The following is a 26,814-nucleotide window of genomic DNA, read 5'->3' on the forward strand; positions in this document are numbered from 1 at the left end:
ACTGTAAATCAACTACACTTCAATTAAAAAAATTCACATACAGAGTGACGTAAGAGAAAAACTAATACCGTATGCTAACACATATATTTGGAATCTAAAAAAAAATTGGTTCTGATGAACCTAGGGGCAGGACAGGAATAAAGACACAGACGTAGAGAATGGACTTGAGGACATGGGGAAGGGGAAGGGTAAGCTGGGACAAAGTGAGAGAGTGGCATGGACTTATATATACACTACCAAATGTAAAACAGCTAGCTAGTGGGAAGCAGCCACATAGCACAGGGAGATCAGCTCCATGCTTTGTGTCCACCTAGAGGGGTGGGAGGAAGACCAAGAAGGAGGAGATATGGGGATATATGTATATGTATAGTTGATTCACTCTGCTATACAGCAGAAACTAACATACCATTGTAAAGCAGTTATACTCCAATAAAGATGTCAAAAGAAGAGGAAAAAAATTAACAATTTTCTCTAAAATAAATAAAGTTCAGCAAATAATTAATGTTACTATATTTTTAATCTTAAAAGGAAATCTTTAATTTCCAGTCTTTGGTAGTGGTATGAAGTTATCTAAATATGCTCAGTATTATTATATAACTAGAGTTTCATCTTTCTCTTATCATTTTGAAAATTCAATATGTATTACCTTGACACATAAAAATCTTTGAATGACTTGCTATTTTCATAGATAAAAGTTTGCATAGGTCAAATTGTCTTTATGGAAGTTCCTAGTAGAAGCAGCTGAGCCCACCATCAACCCACCAAGTATTAAATGACTTTACCAATTTCAATAGATGTTAAGACTGATACAATCTGACTATAAATCGTTATCTAGCCAGTGGATAACTGAACGCATAGCTTAGACATTCATTATTAGAACAATAGGAAGTCCAGAGGAAAGAAAGTTGATAAAAAAAACTTTCTGGTTCAGTGATTTGTAGGGAAGAGAAATCTCAATCAATTCTGCAAAAGATTTTCCAGGTCTTAACTAATCCAATCAGTTTTCCTAATCTTCCTGGTGACTAGAAACAGGTTAGGAGTGGAAAGTAGTAGAATGAGGATGAGGAGCTCTGTTTTTAACCACTGCCATTAAAAGCTTGGGAAAAAGATAAACCCCAAATCACCAAAGAACATTCTTTCCTTAAAATGTTTTCAAAATAAATATGTGACCAATCTTCAGAACAATGTACACCATGGATAAGTTAAAACTTTTAGGAATGGGGACAATTGGGATAACTCCTAAATACGGTATAATCAAGACCCAGGAGAAGTGACTTGTTTCCAGTTTCCTGGCAAAAGAAAATGTGGGACCATAGGGGCTGACATTTCAACATTTTATCTGAAACTGTGAAACAGAAACAACTGTGCAGAACACGACTCAAACGAGAAAAAACAAAAAAACCCCACAAATGTGTAACTCTAAAAATATGTGATCAATGTTTAATATTCTGAGGATTAGGTAACAAAATCAAAAAATGTTTTTTACTTGACTAGATTGATTTCCTCTGAATTCTTCTAAGAGTTAAAAACAAACTATTACACTTATTGATTTAGAACCATCAGATTTTACTTCAGGAAAATCTAATACCTTTCAAAAAGTTATAATTTTAATGTTAGCACAAAAAATTACTTCCTAACGTTTCATTTGTAAAAAACTTTTCCGCAGCCAAAGATACCTATTTTTGAATTACAGTACTGCAAGGCACATACAGAACTCACCTCCTTCAAAACACACAGAAGATATACTCCCTGAAATAGAATTTTTAAAATCCTCAATTAGAAACACTACAAAGTTAGCAATTTTTAGGTAAAAATGTGGCTCCTACAGGATCATGCACCTTTCTTAAAATCAACTCAGCACATATGTATAAATAATCCTTTTTTAAAACATTTGTACTTGAAATGTAGATACAGTGATGCTGAAGACAGCACTGAACAAACCTGAAAAGTACTACAGCTCGATAAAGTTTATGTTATTGCCTTCATGAGAGACTATATCATCTCTAGTATTCTCAAAGACTTGAATTTAATAATGGGGTGACTACACAGAAAATAAAAGATTTTCTTTCTTTCCTTACTAACAATATTTCCTTCACCTCTAACACCAATTCTTTTATAAAGGATGCTAAGTGAAATCTATTTTTTGTTCAGTAAAACTGAGGACAGGACCATTTAATTGCCTCTACTAAATTTAATGCAGCTTAATTAGGGACCAGGTACATATTTGCCTCTGAAAATTTTTGGTCAAGCATGTCTAACCATAAAAGAAAATGGAATTTTAAGAGGTAGATTTTTTCCCAATGATGCATTTTGTTAATAAACGTATTGTCAAGAAAATAAAAACAAGCACTGAGTGTGTTTTCTTGTATAACGGTCTAATGAAAAGAAAAATAAAAGATAGATATGATATTTGTTACAGTCTGACATTTAAACAGTCATAGTATTGGATGTTTTGTGAACAGTGCATTTTGGACTCTCTCAGCATCAAAATACGAGTCTGCCAACTGTATTAAACCCTCCTCCACCCCCACCACCAGTTGGTCCACAGCTTCCTGGTGGATCATTGTCGTCAAATCCATTGGGCCGAAATGAACAGGATGCAGATGCAGCTTGTAGGGCCCGGGCTCGAGCATTCAGCTCTTGTTCCTAAAATTAAAAATAGTTTTTATGAAATTAAAATTCTAAATACAGTGGATGAGTATCACCTACACAAATATTTTTAAACTGCCTTAATCCTTAATAAGCATCCTTCAAATCTCAGTAACTTTAAAAATACTGATTACACTAATCTTTACCAAATCTTACTAAAGTCGAGTACCTAATCACAGATGGAGCGAACAAGGTAGAGAGCAAAATCCTAGTATAACTCTACAGAATGACAGATCCTAAAGGCCATTCTCTTTCAGTACCCACCTTTACAGAAGATGAAACTGAAGCTCCACAGACTTAAAATTTCTCTACAGAAATATCACAGTTCTTGCAACACTCATCACCATATACAAGAATGGATTTCCTTTCTAATACACAGAACATAGAATTCAAAGGTTACACTTTCTGTCAAGTGGAGCTATTTTGGAAGTGGGTGATTACAGTAAAAGGTATAAATAATGAAAGAAGGCTGAATTTTTTTCCTACCCTTTCCTCAGAATATTTCTCAGTAAATAACAGAGCTCAAAAACACTGCTAAGGGGTCTTCCCTGGTGGCAGAGTGGTTGAGAGTCTGCCTGCCGATGCAGGGAACACGAGTCCGTACCCCGGTCCGGGAGGATCCCACATGCCGCGGAGCAGCTGGGCCCGTGAGCCATGGCCGCTGGGCCTGCGCGTCCGGAGCCTGTGCTCCGCAACGGGAGAGGCCACAACAGTGAGAGGCCTAAGTACCGCAAAAAAAACCCCACAAAAAACACTGCTAAGGAGAATGGAGCCTGTCTCCTTACAGTATTACTTAAAACTTTCCCCTACTAGATTATTAGAACTTTTATAAGGAACCATATTCATCTATGTGCCTGACACATATTAAGTGCTCATATTAATCATTAAATATTAATGATTTCAGACTAGAACACTGTTAGGCACTTGGCCACGAAAGGAACAAATGTGAATAAGCACTTATTTATTTATTTATAAAGAAACTGCAAATTCATTTGGCAAGGTGTAGAACTGGATTCTAAAACTGGCACAAACTCCTAGGAAGAAAATATTCTGATATATGTCCCTGTTCCTGGGAAAGAGTCTGTAACTTTCAAGTGAGGTCATCGGTGTCAACAAGGTCTAAAAGCCACTGGCAACAGCACAACCCTTAAATGGTTAGGTATAAGCATCCTGAAGAACTTTCATAGTACAGTCAACATTAATAACAAAAACTGTACTACTTTCAATTTTTCAACTAAAAGCCCAATTACTTTGCTCCTCCTGGCAAGGTAATTTTATTTTACAATTTCTAGCTAAATTTTCTTGGTTGACTATTCTACCCCCTTCATGAGATGCCCAATTTTTATTATGGAGAAAAAAACCCCAGGCTTAACCTGACATCTATCCCTCATATTACGGAAACCCTGTTTCTCAGTAAGCATACAGCGACTGCTGTGTGATTCTCAATACACAAAATTATCAAGAACCACATATTTTTAGGGCTGAATGTGACCTAAGATAAGAAATCCTTATAGCAGAATGGCCTAATTAACCAGTCTCTGACAGGCCTTAGAGAGGCTTTTAAAACTTAATTTGCAGGATATTTCTCAAAAACATTTCTTTCATTAACTCTATCATTTACAACATTTAAAACTGCTGGCTCCTCTGTATCATGTCCAACCACACAATATTTTTCAGGAGCTACAGTAATTTATTCTTCAATTTGTAAAATTAAAGTAAGAATTACATACATTTTACAGATAGAAAATAAAAGCTGCAATGGATATATCAGAAATAGACACAAAAATAAGAAACAAAAATCCTCTATTCTGGCTCTATAATCTATTAAGCTATCTAAACAAGCAATGAAAATATGACTCTGGATCTAAGAAACAATATCTGGTTTAGGATACAGATCATGTTCCCCAATGAAATAAATAACACTGAGTAAATATGCAAGGCAGAGTTCAAGAAGTTCTGCTCCCAAAAGATACAGCAAATTTTGCCTGGACTTTGTTAAAAAGTGACTTCTCACCAGAAACTATGTTGAAGGACCTACAAAATACAAAACTTAGTAACTCCACTGCTTCTGAGACACCTGAAACCTATATTATATTTTAAGATAGAGAGCTTCCCAAGAAAGAAATATTCCTTTTTTACTTTCTTAGCTATTTATATAAATACATGGCTTGAATCTAAAAAAAAAAAAAAAAAAAAAGGTGCTGAAGAACCTAGGGGCAGGATAGGAATAAAGACACAGACTTAGAGAATGGACTTGAGGACACGGGGAGGGGAAAGGATAAGATGGGACGAAGTGAGAAAGTGGCATGGACATATATACACTACGAAATGTAAAACAGATAGCTAGTGGGAAGCAGCCGCAGAGCACAGGAAGATCAGCTAGGTGCTTTGTGACAACCTAGAGGGGTGGGATAGGGAGGGTGGGAGGGAGACGCAAGAGGGAGGAGATATGGGGATATATGTATATGTATAGCCGATTCACTTCGTTATAAAGCAGAAACTAACACACTATTGTAAAGCAATTATACTCCGATAAAGATGTTAAATACATACATACATACATACATACATTGCCGAGGGAGAAAAATGTATGACATTCTGTTTTCAGAAGATAAGCTTAAACTATGGATAAAAGTAGGGGAAACTGCTTTTCATTTTATTTCTTTTAATACAGATGACAATATTACGTAAATGTCACAAACTATGAATCTCAGTGCATATGTAATTTATATCCCAAATTTATATCAAGTATTAAAATTAATTCTTATTTCAGCAGTGGACTGTAGGTCTAGTGACAAAAAGGAGTTCCTGTTGCTTTGGGACAAAAACCTTTCAGTATACTTAGATCTCTCATTTAAATAAATCTGTAAACATTAAATTAATCCATCTTTTTTTTCCTTTACACAGGTATAATGTATACTCTTCTGTATGTATGATGAAGAAAAAAATTAAGACAAACTCCCACCTTCTCCAAAGAAACAAAGGAAAGAAATTGAATACGAAAGGAGAGAGCTGTCTGCAGCTGGTGTGGGACACATGGGGATAGGTGGTGCGACTCACACAGCTTTTCTCTCACTGGATCCTAACTGAAAGCATGGTTTTGGTAGTCCAGACACTAAAATAATGGAGATACTCCTAACGGAAGTTGGGGAGAGAAATATATATGAAGAGATAAGCCCTTTCCAAAATTTACTTTAAGATCCACAATTCGCATTGCTCTCCTATGTGTCAGGCTATGATACAGAGTAGAAAATACTTTGTCAGATAGAATTTTTTTGCCTAGGCTTTTCACAACCACTAATCCTGCCAATACTATAGAAACAGCAAGAGTCTTTCTAACACTTGTAAATCTAGTTGTGACTTTACTCAACTCCACACCCTTATTTTTACTAAGATCTGATTAAGTTTTTTACAACTGTTTTATAAATAGGTATAATGCTGTTTCTTAAAGCCAAAGTTGTATCCTAGACATAGCAATCTATCACACAGCATTATTGCTATGAAATGGGCACAAACTTTTAACTATACCCCAGGAATGAATGTAAAAACAAAACTGAGAATAAGAGCAAAAACATACACATACAGGTTCCACGTGTTCAAAACTAAAAAATGATAGCTGAAAACGGCTGTATACAAAAATCTCAACATCACACCTTCTCACTGCCTGGCAATTATGAGAACATGTTCATGAGTAGAACAAAAGAAACACTATAGTCTCCTAATACAAACTTAAGATGCCAGATGATTCAGTTACACAGTATGAGAAATATCACAATTCAAACCTTATCAATTACATTACTGTATTTAAAGGTAAATTTAAAGTCTAAATATATTTAAGTTTCCAATTAAGAGTTGAGTATGTTTTTGTAATTTGCTTTAAAAAAGCACTTTGATAATGAAGCTTTAACAGCCTAAGAGTCTTAATACAGGTAAATAAGTAAATAAATACCCTTAATGTAAAATTTAGTGATATCTTTTTTGCATTAAACAACTGGCCTATCTGAGACTTAAAATGGAATTCAGAACTGCACAACACTGAGAAACAATTAACAAAGTACATAATGGTTTTCCTTTATAATGACATAAGGGTATTAAAATAATAATGAAAAGAATGGCTCATCACATACAAACATTGTAAAATCAGGATGTAATGGGGTAAATGGCAAGATAGAGAAAATCATGTAGAGCCGGGTTGCAATACAAGTAGTTGTTATGGTTAAAAGAGCTTTTGGCATTACAATTACATAAATTAGAGTAGTTTCTGCATATTTCCAAAAGTCAAGATTGCACTGGGCCTTATTTCCATATTTTATACTGTAGAAAATTTCTATTTTAACCTAACCTTCTTACCCTCACTCCACCTCTCCAATCTTCAAGAATCATGATGAGTCCTACCTAAGTGCTTATTTGATATGTAGCAAGGAGGACATGGTTGAATATACTCTATTACCTTGAACATAAGCCTTCTGACTGGATGTTAGAGTCTTTGGTAGTGAATAATGAATATTCTGAGTTTCTAATTTTTTTTCTGTAAAATGTACTGTTTTTGTGTGACTCTGGAACATTACCATACTCCTTTAAAAATGTATCATGTATTATTATTTGAGTATTGTTTAATACAGTAAATTTGAAAACTTTTGAGTAAACTTCCCTCTGAAAATCAGTACTATTTTTTTCTCTTATTCTGTATCCTTTAGGAGTCTGTAACACAAAATTTTTAGAAACTTACTTATTTAAACTCATACAATCATTTGGACTACCCAATTAATACACCTACAATTTTAACTACAATTTACTGCTGGTCCTTTATGTTGATAGCAAGTTGGCAGGTTTCAAAGAAAAATGCTTTCAGCAAGGTCTTTATTAACTTTAAAGTAAGAAAAAGCACTAACTATTTGCGAAAAGTATAAGTAAATTCAGCTCATATGAAACCTTTATTCCATAGTTTTTATTTACTAATTGTTCTATTATTGCCATGATTCTACTGATCAGGTCCTTAAAGAATACAAATATCCTTTCTTTACGTATTCTACCTTTTAGTGTCCTTTATTTTATCCACCTGACTGTCAATAAACAGTCCTTAAAATATTTATACAAAGGTCTAGAAGGAATAATTACAAATTTAGCAGTTGTTTCCCCTGGCAGGTGGGACTGAAGGGAAGAGGAAAATACTTCCATTTTATTAAACTTCCTATATTTCTGTATGGCATGATTTTATAATGATCACAACTTTTCTAATTAAAAACAAACGAGGTTACTCAACATAGATTTGCAAGTTTTAGCCACAGCAATCAGAGAAGAAAAAGAAATAAAAGGAATCCAAATTGGTAAAGAAGAAGTAAAGCTGTCACTGTTTGCAGATGACATGATACTTTACATAGAGAATCCTAAAGATGCTACCACAAAACTACTAGAGCTAATCAATGAATTTGGTAAAGTAGCAGGATACAAAATTAATGCACAGAAATCTCTGGCATTCCTATATACTAATGATGAAAAATCTGAAAGTGAAATCAAGGAAACACTCCCATTTACCACTGCAACAAAAAGAATAAAATATCTAGGAATAAACCTACCTAAGGAGACAAAAGACCTGTATGCAGAAAATTATAAGACACTGATGAAAGAAATTAAAGATGATACAAATAGATGGAGAGATGTACCATGTTCTTGGATTGGAAGAATCAATATTGTGAAAATGACTCCACTACCCAAAGCAATCTACAGATTTAATGCAATCCCTATCAAACTACCACTGGCATTTTTCACAGAACTAGAACAAAAAATTTCACAATTTGTATGGAAACACAAAAGACCCCGAATAGCCAAAGCAATCTTGAGAACGAAAAATGGAGCTGGAGGAATCAGGCTCCCTGACTTCAGACTATACTACAAAGCTACAGTAATCAAGACAGTATGGTACTGGAATAAAAACAGAAATATAGATCAATGGAACAGGATAGAAAGCCCAGAGATAAACCCACGCACATATGGTCACCTTATCTTTGATAAAGGAGGTGAGAATATACAGTGGAGAAAAGACAGCCTCTTCAATAAGTGGTGCTGGGAAAACTGGACAGCTACATGTAAAAGTATGAAATTAGAACACTCCCTAACACCATACACAAAAATAAACTCAAAATGGATTAAAGACCTAAATGTAAGGCCAGACACTATCAAACTCTTAGAGGAAAACATAGGCAGAACACTATGACATAAATCACAGCAAGTTCCTTTTTGACCCACCTCCTAGAGAAATGGAAATAAAAACAAAAATAAACAAATGGGACCTAATGAAACTTAAAAGCTTTTGCACAGCAAAGGAAACCATAAACAAGACCAAAAGACAACTCTCAGAATGAGAGAAAATATTTGCAAATAAAGCAACTGACAAAGGATTAACCTCCAAAATTTATAAACAGCTCATGCAGCTCAATATCAAAAAAACAAACAACCCAATCCAAAAATGGGCAGAAGACCTAAATAGACATTTCTCCAAAGAAGATATACAGATTGCCAACAAACACATGAAGGAATGCTCAACATCATTAATCATTCAAGAAATGCAATCAAAACTACAATGAGATATCATCTCACACCCATCAGAATGGCCATCATCAAAAAATCTAGAAACAATAAATGCTGGAGAGGGTGTGGAGAAAAGGGAACCCTCTTGCACTATTGGTGGGAATGTAAATTGATACAGCCACTATGGAGAACAGTATGGAGGTTCCTTAAAAAACTACAAATAGAACTACCATACTACCCAGCAATCCCACTACTGGGCTATACCCTGAGAAAACCATAATTCAAAAAGAGTCACATACCAAAATATTCATTGCAGCACTATTTACAATAGCCAGGACATGGAACCAACCTAAGTGTCCATCAACAGATGAATGGATAAAGAAGATGTGGCACATATATACAATGGAAATTACTCAGCCATAAAAAGAAACAAAATTGAGTTATTGGTAGTGAGGTGGATGGACCTAGAGTCTGTCATACAGAGTGAAGTAAGTCAGAAAGAGAAAAACAGTCCGCCTGCCGGTGCGGGGGACATGGGTTCGTGCCCTGGTCCGGGAAGATCCCACATGCCTTGGAGCGGCTGTGCCCGTGAGCCATGGCCACTGAGCCTGCGCGTCCGGAGCCTGTGCTCCGCAACAGGAGAGGCCACAACAGTGAGAGGCCCGCGTACTGCAAAAAAAAAAAAGAAAAAAAAAGAAAGAGAAAAACAAATACTGTATGCTAACACATATATATGGAATCTAAGAAAAAAAAAAAAGGTCATGAAGAACCTAGGGGCAAGATGGGAATAAAGACACAGACCTACTAGAGAATGGACTTGAGGATATGGGGAGGGGGAAGGGTAAGCTGTGACAAAGTGAGAGAGTGGCATGGACATATATACACTACCAAACGTAAAATACATAGCTAGTGGGAAGCAGCCGCATAGCACAGGGAGATCAGCTCGGTGCTTTGAGACCACCTAGAGGGATGGGATAGAGAGGGTGGGAGGGAGGGAGACGCAAGAGGGAAGAGATATGGGAACATATGTATACGTATAACTGATTCACTTTGTTATAAAGCAGAAACTAACACACCATTGTAAAGCAATTATACTGCAATAAAGATGTTAAAAAAAAACCCCAAAAAACAAACAAGGGCTTCTATACTGCATCTACTTGTGACTTTTCATAACTAATTTGTAACATTAGAAAGAAAATTTAGCTATATAGGTTGAACCCATTTCATATAAACCCAGATTCAAATTTCAAAATCACCACTTTGTAAATTCCTTAAAAATGCAGAAGTTGGATTTCAAAATTAAGGCACTCATTTAACCACCTGTCAATTGTTTAAATATTTTCCACAAATGATGAAGCTTGTATTTCCAACTTACCTGTAAATATAGTTTATTGTCTTTTGTTATAGCATCCATTAGTTCTTTCTGTAGAGGTGGGTCTCCATTTACCCAGAGTCCAGTGGTTGAATTATTCCCACTTAAACCATTAGTGCTGTTCTGTTTTTTATACAACAGCACATAAGCTGTGTCCTTGGGAAACCTACTCGTAATTTTCTGGACTGACTGAAATGAAGTAAACGTCACTCTGCTGTCATTAAATAAAAACCATTCTTTTGACATTTCCTTATTTTCCAAATCCTGTTCAATAACTGCACTGGGACTATCTCTCCCTAGCAAATGACTCTGGGAGGAGGCTAAGGCCAGAGTTTCGGGCTGGTGGCACATCCGGTATGAGGACTCTGTACCTGTGATGTTTCTGGCATAAGAATAGTAATGCCCGCTTTCAGAGGATACACCAGAGTGAACGACAACAGAACTCAATATATAGGGCACCAATTTTGGGGAGAAAGCTTCTTCAGTCCCAGAAGGCTTTAATTTTTTAGCTAGATTCTCACTAATATCAGTGAAGTCAACATCTAGAGACCAACTTTCTGACAACGAAGAGAAAGAAGTAGTTCTTTTAACTGGCAACTCCAAAACCAGTGGCAGTGACACATTGTCTAGGATTTTTCTTCTCACATGATACTTCTGATCATATGAAAATCTTAGGAGAGTAAGAATAAGGTATTCAGGTTCCTCTGTGATTTGCATAGTTTTCTCGGCATTCTGCAGAGAGGCACAGTTTTCACAATAATATTGGTTGTCACCAGTAAGAATCTCTGGAGCCAAAAAATAATTTAGTAAGTCAGTTACTGAAGATGTGGTTTCACCTCCTGGTTTCTGAGGTACATCTTTATTAACAAGCATCTTGCTAGAGTCATTAGGGACAGAAGTGTCTTCACTACAGCGCAACTCATCAGGACTGTCCACCATTCTTTCATTCACAGCTGAGCAACTGGCAAAGGCAGCTGTTGATGGATTACAGACTCCTGGTTCTTTTGAAGGACCAGGTACACTGGCCTGCATTAGACCACCATCCTGTGTACTGGGTGATGATGCCGGATCTTGAAAAGACAAGTTTTCCATAGAAGAGGAAGGACAAAAGGCAAGTGAAAGATCTGTAAAGGCTTCCACTTTTTGTGAGGTACTCCTGCAGTTCAAACAACATATGTGAGTTTGTAGTTTTCCTCCAAACATCTTTTCGATTAATGTCTTCTCACTATCACTTGTGCAAGGGGTCTCTGTTGGTACAGCTGCCTTATTGGCTACTTCTTGTAAAGAAGTTTCACTGCACCCCAGACTTTCAGAAAGCTTGTGTGAGGACTGAACTTTCAAGATCTTTTCTTCTTCATGGAGCCTGTAGAAGAGTATATCATTATATAGCTACTTTGCTTAAATTTAAATGTCATTTCTACTTTAAAATATTGGTTGCCTATATAAATAGCCAAATTATTCTTATCAAATATAATGCTTAACTAAAAAAAAATCAAGTTTCTCCTCCTTTAATCAAGAGGAATATTGAACAGTTTGAGAAGGTAGATCAGAAGAGAAGTTAGGAACTGTTCCTACCCTATATTCTCATTACACTTTCTTCATACTGCTATTTTATAGCACTTATTATAGTTAATTATATATGTCCACTAACTGTCTTATACATCTTTGTTTGCCTGACACCTCACAGAAAGCCTGGCACAAAGAAATCACTCAACACATCCTTGGTGAATGGAAGGAAGGTTGAGTTCAACTAACTTTACTAGTCATTCACATAACAGAAGGGAGGCAAAGACAGGGAAATACAGGAAGATATAGGTTTTATTAACTAAGTGGTAAGAAGACAATAAAATTTACCAAACCCACTGAATTATGAACTGGTTTAGAGAGCAGTTATTAAATTTTTTTGTCTCAGGATGCCTTTATACTCTTAAAAAAATTGAGGAACCCAAGAGCTTTCATTTATGTGGTTATACCTATTAATATTTACTGTATTCAAAATTTGAGAATAAAATAATACATCTAAAAACAATAATAAACTCATTACATGTTAATATAAATAACATTTTTAAAATAAAAAATAGTTTTATTTTCTAAACCCCAAAAAACTTAGAAGAATGGCGCTGTTTTACATTTTGCCAATACTTCAAGTATCTGGCTTAATAGAAGACAGGCTGGATCCTCATATCTGCCCTGCATTCAATCTATCGTGATATGTTGTTCTGGATGAAGTATATGAAGAAAATCTGGCCTCAACTACATATACACAGATATGCAGTTCGAAACGGGAAGAGCCCTGAAAGTGTTTTGGGAACCCCTAGGGGTCCTTCTACCACACTTTGAGAACAGCTGGTCTAAAGTAAGAAAATTTAAAAAAGAAACCAAATTGAAAACAAAAGAACACTTTAAAAAATACAATAAATGCAAGGTATTTTAGGGATTACCAGTCAAAATATGTCTTTAAAGGTAAAAACAATGTTTTGTAGAAATAATGTTATGAAAGAACATAATTCGAATCATAGCTTTAGAAATACTTTTTACCTGTCTAGTAGAAACCTGAGGTATTCAGAACAGTCTTGTTGTGATCTGGGGGTAAACCATGGAGGTCTGGAAGCCTCAAAGAATATCCGAGGTGCATATGCTTCTCTCTTTTGATAGAGAAACACAAGGGAGTGATTCTCACAAATAACTGAAATCTTAATATATGATGCTGAAAGTTACATATATAACTTAATATATAACAAAGTTATTTGAGCCAAATAACTGAAATCTTAATATATGATGCTTAATAAAGATTACTAAAATTATACTGGCTTAACCTTTACCACAAAGTGCCAAACATGGGGGCACATAAAATTAGTTAGAAATAAATTTAGGTAACTTTCAGTCATAACTTCTTATTCTGCAGATGAAAATTAAGATCTAGAGAAACTTTGTGACTTGCCCAAGGTCATACAGCTAAATTAATGGCAGAGGGGATTATATCAGAACCCAAGTCTCTTTAAATTAATATAATGCTCCTGGCATTACCCTCTATGTGCTCGAGTCCACAATTAAAAAAAAAATCAAATCTGAAAAAAATGTTAGTGAATATATATCCTGGCTAAAGTAATAAGGGGCATACTCTACAGAGCCATGTGTACTTATTTTAGGTGAAAATTTCCTTGACTGGGTACACATGTCATAAGTGTACAGAATATGAACACACTGGTTAGGGACTTTTCACTGGTTGCTGACTTTCTTTATTTTAGTACAGAGGCAGTTTAGTGAAGTGGCTGCTAGTGGACTTTAGAGCAAGCTAGGTTGAAATCCTAGATTTTGCCATGACAAAAAAAAAGAACTGAAAAAGGCATCTGAAGAGTTGTGATTATAACTTGAAAATTTATAATTTATTTGTGGTATATGACAGAGTTCTCAGTTAAGGAAATTTTTTATCAAAATAGGAGTGTTTATGGCATTGAAGGAAAGGAATTTGGTGGACTGGTTGAACATGGGTTCCAGAATCATTTGGTTTACATTCCAATCTTGCTGTTTGTTTGCATGACCATGAAAGCAAGTAATGTAAGCCCCATTTCTTCACCTGTAAAATGGGTATGCTACCTTATTACCTCATAGATTTTGAGGATTAAGAGATAATGTATGTAAACCACTTAGCACAGGAGCTAGACAAATTTAAATGCTCAATAATGTTAGTTTTATTAACTATAAGAAGAAAAGCCTTTTAAATTATATAGGGAAAATCTACCTAAAACAGTCTTGTCAGGCTGCTATCAGATAGGGTCTCAACTATGACAGAACTTTAATTAGGTTCTCTTGTTAATTCCTTTCATCTTTTGTTGGGAGTTTGGAAGCCTCCTAAAATTTTTTGCCAATAGCTCTGACTTAATAAGTTAATATAGTATATATAATGTATTTATATCTACATGTATACATAGAGATACACACATACATATATATCATACAGCTGACCACTGAACAACATAGGGGTTGGGGTGCCAATCCTCTGCTTAGTCAAAAACTTTACAGTATACTGAAAAGTTATACTGTAAAGATATACTGTGTACCTGTTCACGTATCTGTGGTTCCGCATCTGCTGACTCAAACCACCATGGATTATGTAGTACTATAGTACATATTTACTGAAAAAAATCCATGTGTAAGTGGACCCCTGCAGTTCAGACCTATGATGTTCAAGGGCCAATTCTATACAGTATACAGTAAATACAGACTAGTGATAAAGCAAGTGCATAAATCCATTTACTAGAAAACAATGTTTGGGAGTTGCAGGGGGTAGATTTCATCTCCCTTGGTCCTGAGATGTTAAATTTAATTTATGAATATATTTCCCCCAGATAGAGAATAGTATAAATGATCCTTTGAGTATCTCATAGGCCATCACTAATCATCACATATGTCAATCTTGTCTTGATTCTTTCTATTTAAGAAGTTATACTTGAGATATTTCTCAGCTTGTATACAGGAAACAAACCATTCCTATCAACTCAATTCCACCGATTCTGAATCTATCTTCTCTTCTGGCTGTAACTACCTACTCCTTTAGACCTCTGTGAAACTAAGACAATCAGAGTATAACCAGAAAATAATATGTATTATTTATAAATGATATATATTATTCATATGTATTACTCAAACCTTAAAGTATAAGTTCCTCGAGCATAAGGATTCCTTTTTGAATGCTTATCAGACTGCACATTGTGTCTCTCAATAAATGTCTGTTTACTATGTGATATTCTTTCCATTAGCATAAGCTCATTTCCTTGGATTAATCTGTGGACATAAATGATCATCACAAAATTTTAAACTCTAGAACTTAATAGGTAAACAGTTTATCCATTAAGTTCTAGAGCTTAGAAGTTTAGTCATAATTAAAGGGTACATATGTTAGAAATGGGATAAAAAAGAAGCCAAGATGCCACAAAATTATTTTAATTGTTCATTTTTAATTGTTCATTACTGTGAAGATCTACTGATTAGTATATATAAACTTAATATTAAAGATTCATTTTTAACGATTTCTTCATGAAGGAGCTTAATTTTTGGATAAAAAATCAGATCTATAATAATCAGCATAATGAGTCAGTAAAATATTCATCTACAAGAATGTAAAGCAGAAGGGAGAAATAAAAACTTAGAGCATGGGCTTCCCTGGTGGCGCAGTGGTTGAGAGTCCACTTGCCGATGCAGGGGACACGGGTTCGTGCCCCAGTCCGGGAAGATCCCACATGCCGCGGAGCGGCTGGGCCCGTGAGCCATGGCCACTGAGCCGGCGCATCCAGAGCCTGTGCTCCGCAACAGGAGAGGCCACAAGAGTGAGAGGCCCGTGTACCGCAAAAAAAAAAAAAAAAAAAAACTTAAGAGCATATCCTGATTTTAGGCAGTATCTTTTTAGATTTCTATGCGGATTTGTTGTGCTGGGAGGATATATATTATTTCATCCGTTAAAAAGTTTCACCAAGTTTGGTATAATGTGAAGTTTAAAGAAGATTTTCAATGCAATTAACATATACACACTACACACACACTCACCTGTGTATGAGCCAAAAAGGCAAAAAGATGCTGTAATTTTTTCATTAATGAATTGCACCCATTTAGATTTAAAGATAATACTTGTCTCCTGAAACTGAAAGATAATAAAATATAATGATTTTTGTATACATGTATACACATGATGCATTTTTTTAAAAGCTAAAGGGAAGTAAGTTCAAGAACTTATTATCCTCAAAGTAAAATTTCACTTACCTGAAGGCCCTTTACCTGGCAAAGTCACTGCCTACAATGTAGTGAAGAAGGAAGAGAATGACGGTAATTGAACTCTTACTACGTGGCCTGGCAATGGCCACGTGCAGTCACATATTATTCCTATCTTCTGGATTAGCATATAGAAATAGATTAAGCTATTAACTAATAACTTAAGTAAACAACTTTTGAATTCTTTCACATCTGCATGAAATAAAAAAATATGCCGTAATCAAAACTACTATGAAGTTAGAGTGATTTAAAGAGTGTGGTACTAGTGCCAGATAGGAAAAGAAGAAGCTATACAAAAAACAGTATAGGAACAAATGGGTATCCATTTGGAAAAAAATGGAATTAGATTAAGATTTCACATCATCACAGATGCCACAGAGGAGTAATGAGCTAAATGTAAAATACAAAATTACTGAAGTATTTAAAAGAACAAAACAGGTGGGGAAGGAGTTTAGAGGGGAAGGCTTCCTAAAATTCAGACACTATAAATGATAAATAGCAGATTTGACTACATAAAATTAAAAAAATTGCAAACAAAACACTCCACAAATTTGAATCATACTGACTGGAAGAAAGCATGAAACAAAGGATTATCACCCATAGTATATATAAATCAGTATGAAAAAGAAAAGGACCCAACAGAAAGGTGCACAATGGAAAGAATAGGTTATTCAAAAAAGAAACACAAATGAACAAAGAAAACTAGAGAGGGAAAAACTCTGTAATGGTCAGCAATACACATTTTCCTCCAGATTGGAAAATTTTTAAAGACTGATTATATCAAGTACTGCTAAAGCCATGGGGTCATAGGTACAATCATGTATTAGTATGCAAGTTCAAATGCTATAGCCTTTCTGGAAGCAATTTGGCACACCCTATTCCAAGAATATCCTCTATAACTGCATATGGGCAGAAAGATATTAATTATAAGCAAATTATAAGCAAAACAATCTAATATTCATCAGTAGGAATATGATTAAATAAATCATTTACTCAGAATGACACAGTTCTGTCATTTGCACTAACGTGGGACTCTTTCCAACACAAATCATTAAAAGAAAAAAAACAAGTGGCTGGAAAAGAATATATAAACAGGATCCTTTATAAACATATTTAAAAAAAAATTCATTTGTTCTTGTACTAGATAAATCTTATCTCTGTACAAAAAATAGGTTTGGAACAATACAAGCAAAACTGTTAACAAATTACCCTTGGGGATGGGAATGTCTGATTTTTATTTTATGTACTTCTAGATTTATTTTTTTTAAACCACAAGGAATTTACATATTACCAAAGAAATAAAATATCCTGTCTGCTTATTCTGAGATAGTATTGGCCACTGTACAGTAAGATGTGCTCTTTGAATTGTGGTTGCCAGTTATAACTGCTTTGGTTCTCTGCTTTCTCTATCATGTGTAAAATGAGGCAGCTGGGGCTTCCCTGGTGGCGCAGTGGTTGAGAGTCCGCCTGCCGATGCAGGGGACACGGGTTCCTGCCCCGGTCTGGGAAGATCCCACATGCCGCGGAGCGCTGGGCCCGTGAGCCATGGCCGCTGAGCCTGCGCGTACGGAGCCTGTGCTCCGCAACTGGAGAGGCCACAACAGTGAGAGGCCCGCGTACCGCAAAAAAAAAAAAAAAAAAAAAAAAAAAAAAAAAAAAAAAATGAGGCAGCTGGATTAGGTGACCTCTGGTGGTGATACATGGATTACTTTAGCTTTATGCCTAGTATCACTTGTGTCTAAGAGTATACATTTTCTTAAAAAAAAAAACAAAAAAATCCCTAATACAAACAAACCGAAAGACAAAAGAAAACACTAGACCAAGTGAAAAACACCTTAGTGTTGACAGTATATTCTGAGGCCAGGAAAGAAAATAAAGCTGAACTCTTTATCTTTCAGTTTATGATTCCTCTAGGTAGGCATAAAAACTCACACAGGCTTAGAACTCAATTTGTAAACATCTTTGGTCAAGTCCCATGAATACTCTATTGGTACAGAAGAGAAAAATTCAACCATGCTTTGGCCTTCAGGAAAAGTTTATCGTTATTTTGTACCTTTACAGATTGTATTCACATAGCTAACAACCTCTGATTTCCTATTTGCTTGGCTGCAAAAGAAAATGAATTTGAAAGTAAATCTGTAAGACGGCAAAGAAACATGTCTGTTTATACAGTTGTTCAGTATCTATCAACTTGGGGTGGGAAGCAGAGCTTGAATTTCCTTAACAGCAACAAAGGAGTTATTGATCTGATAAAACAGCAAAATATCTATAAGCAGAAAAAAACATGACCACCTTAAAAGATATACAGGTTAAAAAAAACAGGATAATAACAAATTAGTACTTGAGGACCCTTAAATTCTGAAATAAGCTCAATCAATCCCTCTGTTACATTAATAAATATCAACTCGGAGTAATTCAAAAGACTCTAAATGCAATATATAATATAAACATGAAGTAGAATTTATATAAGTTAACATTTTAAAAGTTCCTGAGCAGTAAAAGCAATTCATTTCTGAATAAGGTAATTATATGAAAATATGAATATTTCTGCCATATATAGGAAATAATGTGAAGATAATCCCACCATTTACATTTCATCAACATGCACCAATTTCTACAGTTAAAATGAAAACAAACAAACAAAAAGCTCAAATTTAAACTTACTCTGTGGCCATAAACAATGCTTGTATAACACTGTTCATATAACATGTATTCCCTAGATTAATAAGACCAGTTTTCCCAGTTTCAGATTTTCCAGAAAGTCTAGACAAGCAAGATGCCAAAGAATTGGATTGAGAAGTCCAGGCACTTTGACTGAGAATCAGTTTAATCTTCTCTTCACTGGGCTTAGGAAAATCCTGTAGATCATAAAGAGGAAAAGTAGTGTAAAAATATAAACTATTTTTTGTTATTAAGTTAACACCATAAAGAAGATTCTTCCACTGACATTTAACCTTTGTTTTCTCCCACTTAGTTTGGAAATCACTGATAATACTTGAGCAGTCATCAAAAAATCAAATTACACTACATGGCAAAAATAATTGTCTCCTAAAATGAATAAGTATCTCCTAAGGTAGAGTTTATCAAGCTGAGGAATACTCAAGAACCAGGAATTCAAGTCACATTTGAACTATTTATATTTCCTATTTGCCAGCAAAATGTTTTCAAAATAAACCTCTGACATCAGAGAGTATATTGCAGTGCTATTCAAAGGCAGTAGAATGAGGACTTAAATTAGTACACAATTGAATAAGCTTAACAAATAATTTGCTTTCAAATTTTGTAGTGAAAATAATATCTCCTTTTCATTCAATACTAATATTTACCCAGTATTAACCCTTAGAAATAAAAGCTCAAAGTAATCAGGGAATGAAAAATGAAAGCATCTAAGCACAATGACCTCTGACTTTAAGAAATAAAACTCAATCTCATGTTTAACCATATAGATTCTTCTGAGCCTATTTCAGTTATCAGAATTTTCAACATTCAGCAGTGAAGAATGACATTTAACAACAGCAATAGCTTTCATCTATGGACACAGCGACACTGCAGAAAGAGATTAACATTACTATCAAATCCATGACAAAAACCAGTTTGCAGGGCAGAAATAGAGACACAGATGTAGAGAACAAACGTATGGACACCAAGAGGGGAAAGTGGCAGGGGGTGGTGGTGGTGGGATGAACTGGGAGATTGGGATTGACATGTATACACTAATATGTATGAAATGGATAACTAATAAGAACTTGCTGTGTAAAAAAATAAAATTCTAAAGTTCAAAAAAAAAAGTGAAAAAAGAAAACAAAGAAACCCTTTTATACATAAAGACATTTACTTCTGAAGTGTCAAACTGTCATACCAGTAGTACACAATAATTGCTGAACAGTCTTGTGTTCTGGGCTCAGTGTGATTTAGCTAACTCTACAGTAAAAAGAGCATGCTCTGAATTCAATTCAGATACATAAAAAGTAAAGATAATGAGACCTTATATTTTATTTCATATCTCAAAAAGGAAGACTGTTAATAGAAATGATTTCAATAACTTCTGAATACACCTAGCTGAGGCAAGTTCTTCAATTCTTTTGCTCTACCCTGATCATGCAATAAATCTACTAAGAGGAAAGTGTGCTTACTGTGACCCATTTTTCAAGACAAACAGAATCAATGCTTTTTAGATCCAGTTATCTATACAAAGTTGAAAACCAGTAAGTTCACAAATAATTCAAGTGAAGATTCTATGAAATATGGACATTCATGAACAATCCATAGCAAAAATGAAATAAAAAACAGAAGAAACATAAGTCAAATATTTTATTAAACTGTCTTTCCTTGATACTAAGACGTATCTTACATATTTTAACATTTCTGATATTGGGATGCAACTCTGATGTATGTATTAACTTAATGTAGCATTTTTAAAATCAAATCTCCCCCAAAGGTATTACAAATTTACAGGGACACCTTATCATTGTTGGCATTGTAGAACTGAAGAAATATGGTTATTAATTTAGATTAGTTATAGTAAATAAGAGATTACTCCCTAAAAATGAATGAACCTTGATTCCAATTGCATATTTTATTACATATAAAAGGTATATTTCCATAAAATAGTAAAATGAATAGCTGCTTATAGGAATGTTTCACCGCATTCATCTATCACATCATGGGCTGCAGCTCCGCAAATACTGGTGCAACTATTATCATACCTTTATTGCTTCCAGGATAGGTTCGTAGAGATCTGGAAATCCAGAATAATGATACATCATACAGTGTATCAGTTCTGTTAATTGCACTAGGAAGGTTGTACTGGAAGGCAGACCATCACTTTTGAAGGAGTGAACCAAATTGACTACATGAGGAACAATCTGAACAGAAAAGAAGACAAACATTCCTCTATTTATACAAATTGTCAACAAATCCTCTAGCCTACAAATGAAATGCAAATGTTACACGATCAGCAAATGCTTTTCTGTATGTTTAGTCACTGCCTTTTTCTAAAAAAGTTATGAAGCTAAACATTTCTTGAATATCAAGGTAAATCTAGGTTTAAATCACATATAATTGTAATTCCATATAAGACCCCTCTCCTCATTCTTATACTCCATCTAAAACTAAGGTACAAACAAATTAAGGTACAAAATAGGAGCCTTAGTCACTGCCGCCATTCTAAAAAATGGCTTAAGTTGAAAAATGTTAGGGCTATTATATTTACCAGATTGTTCAGTAGGGAGAAAGTTTTAAAAGATAAACCCGGAATTAGCTTAGGAGCTCCATCTAGTGTGAATTTTAGATTTTTCACTTGAAAGAATTATACAGGAGTGTGCACGTTAAAGTCTACATCAAAAAACCTTCAAGATAATTTATGCATGTAACTAAAATTACAGATCAGACTTCCCCGGTGGTGCAGTGGATAAGAATCCTCTTGCCAATGCAGGGGACACAGGTTCAAGCCCTGGTCCAGGAAGATCCCACATGCTGCAGAGCAACTAAGCCCGTGTGCCACAACTACTGAGCCTGCTCTCTAGAGCCCATGAGCCACAACTACTGAAGCCCGCGTGCCTAGAGCCCGTGCTCTGCAACAAGAGAAGCCACCGCAATGAGAAGCCTCTGCACCGCAACGAGGAGCAGTCCCCACTCGCCGCAACTAGAGAAAGCCTGCGCGCAAAGACCCAACACAGCCATAAAAAATAAATAAATAAATAAATAAAAATAAAATTACAGCTCAGGCTACAGCAGTACCTCTCTTTAACATAAGGGACTACCTCTATTTTAGGGATGGTGTGTTATGTAAGCATGGTTATCCTTGTTAACAATCCACATGCCCCACCTCCAAAAAGAAGAGACAGTTCTAAAACTAAAGTGAATTAGAAATTTCTCGTATTTTTAAAGAATTGGGGTTAAAAATGAAAGCGAAATCTAAAATGCTCATTGCTCATAAATATGTAGAAAACTATTAATACTGATAATAAGCACAACAATGTCCTTTCATTATAAAATTAGAATAAAAAGTCAATACAGGGGCTTCCCTGGTGGCGCAGTGGTTGAGAGTCTGCCTGCCGATGCAGGGGACACGGGTTCACGTCCCGGTCCGGGAAGATCCCTCATGCCGCGGAGCGGCTGGGCCCGTGAGCCATGGCCGCTGAGCCTGCGCGTCCGGAGCCTGTGCTCCACAACGGGAGAGGCCACAACAGTGAGAGGCCTGCGTACCGCAAAAAAAAAAAAAAAAAAAAAAAAAGCTCTAGTTTTATTTGGGGCTTCCCTGGTGGCGCAGTGGTTGAGAATTTGCCTGCTAACGCAGGGGACACGGGTTCGAGCCCTGGTCTGGGAGGATCCCACATGCCGCGCAGCAACTAGGCCCGTGAGCCACAGCTTACTGAGCCTGCGCGTCTGGAGCCTGTGCTCCGCAACGAGAGGCCGCAATAGTGAGAGGCCCGCGCACCGCAATGAAGAGTGGCCCCCGCTTGCCACAACTAGAGAAAGCCCTCGCACAGAAACGAAGACGCAACACAGCAAAAATAAATAAATAAAGGATTTCATTAAAAAAAAAAGTCAATACAGAGCCAATCACATATTTAAGAGGTTATTAACAGAATAAAATAAATTCTATTTTGCAGTAATGGCTCTTTCCATTAGTACGGTGCTATACGTGTCTCAACTAATTATTAATTATAATCTGATACTACATATTTACAGTTCACATGCAAAAAGCATCTTCTTATTTTCTACTTGTAGAACTTTTCTGTGTAGCAACATGGGAAAATATTTATTATGTAATGTTAAATTTTAAAAGAAGGATACAAAAACTGCATATAGATTACAAATATAAATACAACCTTGTTAAAATATATAGGGAAAAAAACATCATGATGGAAAACATAAAAATTGTAGTGTAGTGAGATTGCGGGTAATTTCACTAACTTCCTATATTGTTATATTATCTTTCTGTAAAAGTTTAATTTTGTTGTAAATGAATTATACACTTATTGTAAAAAAAAAAAAATCTAACAATACAAACTTGTATGAAGTAAAAGAAAAAGTCTCTGTCCCACTGTCCAGAGAAAGACACTGCATGCTGTATATCACTTCATATAACATATAACATGTCATGGCATATACCATATATACCATCTAGAACTTTTCTTATTTCAACTGACAATCGCCTCTTGCCTCAATTCATGCAAAACCTCCCAACTGGTCTCCCTGTTTCCACCTTTGCCCTTCTTCAGACTATTTTCAAAGTAGCCAAACGAACCAAATAAAAAGCAGTGTAGAACATTTTTTTGGTTGCTAACTCGTGATAAAAGTGAAGCTATAGCTCTATGGACTTATCATCAAACAGCAGTGACAATTATAGTTATATCCCAATCAACTCCCTTCCTTCCTGTAGGAAGAAAATCATATTCTTAAATTAACACTGCTATTCTCATTCTGCTGTCTCTGGTTTTACTCTTATGCTTTGAGGACTTAAATCACACTTTAGCTTTTGCACCACTTTCTTTAATCTTACCTCCAACAAAGGTATTAATATGACCATAAAACTATCAGTTCCTAATGGTTCACTCTACTGCTATCATCTCTACATTTCAAAGCAAATCTGAATTACAATTTTGCTCCATAAAGCCATATCTATCAGATACTCTCTTGCTAAAATAGTCAGAAATCCAAATTTTTGTTTCCTCAGAGGTGACAGGAGAGACAAAGATGGAAGAGAAGAGGAAAGAATTTTTTAAATGATTGTTTAATTTACAAATACCAAATCTTCTAAAAGCTAGCGTACAATCTTCCTAGTGTAGATTGGATCTCTGCAGTCAGATAATACACATAATTGTATACTACTACATCCTATGTGGTCAAGATGATCACTGACGTAAAAATAAGACTAAGTTCTTCACCAGCATATAGATAAACATCCAAGCAGGTTATTACCTTCTAAATATCTGAAAGTTGATTTTTTTTCTGAATGAGCAAATCTAAATATTTGCAGACATTATTGTGATACTCATTAAACTTAAGTTACTATTTGAGAAAATGTGTATAACTTATTTAATTAGAAGCTTTAATATTTTCTCTTTTGTTTAAAAATTTTTTTCCACTTATAAAAAGCATACAAAAAGCAACTTGCTCCATAATAACACACACTATAATTTCAATCTCAGTTTGCTCTAAAATATTCTAAGTGTATAATACAATGAATAATGATGCTGGTGATTCCAGATTACTGTTTATTCTTAGCAACTCCTAAACCTGAGTCCTTCGCTTAGTTATTTAGAGTTATAGGTGATTTAACTACCATATGACCCACTACTAGATGCCCAAGTTAATTTTAGTTGAGTAGCAGGTCAGGCTACACACAGAATGTAGAGAGTTAGTAGGTCTTTGTTTTTAGACTTTACTAGGCCAGATCACAATTTTCTACTTTAGATCTAACTGTTCTTTAAATAAATGATTTAATATTTACTTATTTCAGTAGCCAAATATTTCAAAGTCAACCATTTGCCATTTCAATTACTTTTTTCAGGGAAAAAATAAGCAATACAAGGTAAGGAGATATCTTCTATCTTTTAAAAAATTGAGCAAAGAAACAGGTTTAGAGTACAGCAAAAGTGACTTTTCAGAGAGATTACGGAATGTATGGAGAGCAATAAATATTAGAATGGATGAGTTCCTTCCCAGAAATTCTGAAAATAAACCTTTTCTCAAATGGCCTATACATGATCATGCCTGAAGACAGGGAAAAATTGTTGTTTTTTTTTCCCTTGGAAGATTTTGCTAGTATAGCTGCTGTATTAGCTCAAGTGTGAGTTTTGTTTGTGTAATGGATACAAGGTTATTAACTGATGATCAAGCTCACCAATTAGGGCAATGAACTGCAGAAATCACTCACCCTAAGAGATAATGTATAATGTAATTACTTGTTAGTAAGGTTTACTTCTATTAAGCCTGAAGATTTTGGAAATGAGGCACCAAGTAGCCTATGTGAGTATATAATTCTCTGAGGCTAGTTACATTTCTAGCTGACAATCAACAACAGAAATTCTGCACTTTATCAGTCTCCTTTGAATTCGTTTGTGGTGGGTCAGTATTCCTAAGATTTTTAACATTGTGGGTGTGTTGATAATGAGTTTCTAGTACTGTAAAACTGACGATCAGACCTTGGAGGAAGCAAGTAACCACATACACCACTGCTTTCCTGTGATCCCCTAGATAGAAAAATGGACAGGTTCCCCAAATAACATTTTGTCATTTTTCACCTGCAATAACTGATAATCAAATAATCAAAATCAAATCAAAGCAAAAGCAGTGATGTAGCTGGTTAAAAGTGGTAGGATTCTGGATATATTTTAAAGGTGGAATCAATAGAATTTGTAGGATATGGGCTGAAAGAGAATGAAAAGCCCTAATTCTGGGGCAAATAAAAAAGACTTATGGTTTCATGCTTCTTGTGCAACACACAACCAACAGTGACACTGACATGTGACATCTCTCATGTACAAGAGTAACTTTTAACTTTCAATTGCTGGTTGTGATTGCAAGTGGAGCAATTTTGGTGAGACCCAAAACATTCTAAAAACATATTCTTTGGAAGGAAATCTCACAATCTCAATTTTAAAGGAATCATAAAGCTACATGAAAATAGTTAGATTTAGGACCAACCTACAATCTTTTCACAAATACAAATGTGACTCAATATTAAATTGAAATTTTAAAACAAGTCTTTTCGGTGTAGAAAGCTTGTGTCATAACTTACCAAATGGAACGCCTCTGGAGAATGCTGAAAACTAAGCAGCATGTGAGAAAGAACTGTGAGAGCACCGGGTCTCACAAGAGGAAACCAAAGCCGATTAAAAACCTGCAGAAAAGAAAAGACATCCACTTTAAGAGTTGGTAGGGAAATAATTAATCCAATCAGTGATTATTTTCCTAGGGCCAAAAATTATTTGTGTGAACATCCCCTTTCCTGAGAAGTTCTGTCATAACATATGTTATTAAATTCTGGGAAAGGGAGAAAGTTGGGAAATAATATGACAGAGATCAAGAGAATAAAATGACCTAACCAACTCTGAAAACTCCCTGATCAAATAAAAATCTGTCAAACCATGTTTACAAGGTGATAGCTCCCTGGTCCTTTATTCATTCAGCAAATACTTATTGACCACCTACTGCTGCTTGGCACTATTCTAAGTACTGGAGATACAATGGTAGATTTTAAAAAAAGAAATCTCTGATCTTACAGGGCTTACTGTCTAGAGGGTGAGTAGAGATAATAAAAAGTAACATGGGAGAGAAATGCTATGAAAGCAGGGTATGTTGAACAGGGAGTGCTGAGTGGCAAAAAGATCTGCTATTTTATATATGGAATTTAAAAAATGCATCGTGATGAAAGTGATACCTGACTTCAAAAAACTGAAAGGAATGAGAATAAGTCTGACAGATAACTGGGAGAAGAGCGTAATAAGCAGAGCAAAGGCCCTGAGGCCTCCACCCTGGTGGACTAGAGT

The 26,814-nt window shown here is 35.3% G+C and overlaps 1 protein-coding gene across 2 annotated transcripts in view; it reads right to left on the bottom strand.

Moving 5' to 3' along the window:
• Positions 1 to 2,167: 2,167 nt before the first annotated feature.
• Positions 2,168 to 26,814, bottom strand: part of USP38 (ubiquitin specific peptidase 38) — a gene marked incomplete at its 5' end in the record, with an annotated part of 34,074 nt that continues 9,427 nt past the window's right edge. Inside the window, 7 exons of one of the 2 annotated variants that reach the window (XM_079709412.1) lie at positions 2,168 to 2,646; positions 10,553 to 11,912; positions 13,088 to 13,194; positions 16,094 to 16,187; positions 18,980 to 19,173; positions 21,022 to 21,180; positions 26,064 to 26,165. In XM_079709412.1, the coding sequence (XP_079565538.1) occupies positions 2,485 to 2,646; positions 10,553 to 11,912; positions 13,088 to 13,194; positions 16,094 to 16,187; positions 18,980 to 19,173; positions 21,022 to 21,180; positions 26,064 to 26,165 (2,178 nt within the window). In that variant the 3' untranslated portion in view covers positions 2,168 to 2,484. The remainder of the gene's footprint in view (positions 2,647 to 10,552; positions 11,913 to 13,087; positions 13,195 to 16,093; positions 16,188 to 18,979; positions 19,174 to 21,021; positions 21,181 to 26,063; positions 26,166 to 26,814) is intronic. The other variant, XM_079709413.1, reaches the window with a different exon arrangement.

The sequence above is a fragment of the Hyperoodon ampullatus genome (genome assembly GCF_949752795.1).
Source record: "Hyperoodon ampullatus genome assembly, chromosome: 1".
Lineage (NCBI taxonomy): Eukaryota > Metazoa > Chordata > Mammalia > Artiodactyla > Ziphiidae > Hyperoodon > Hyperoodon ampullatus.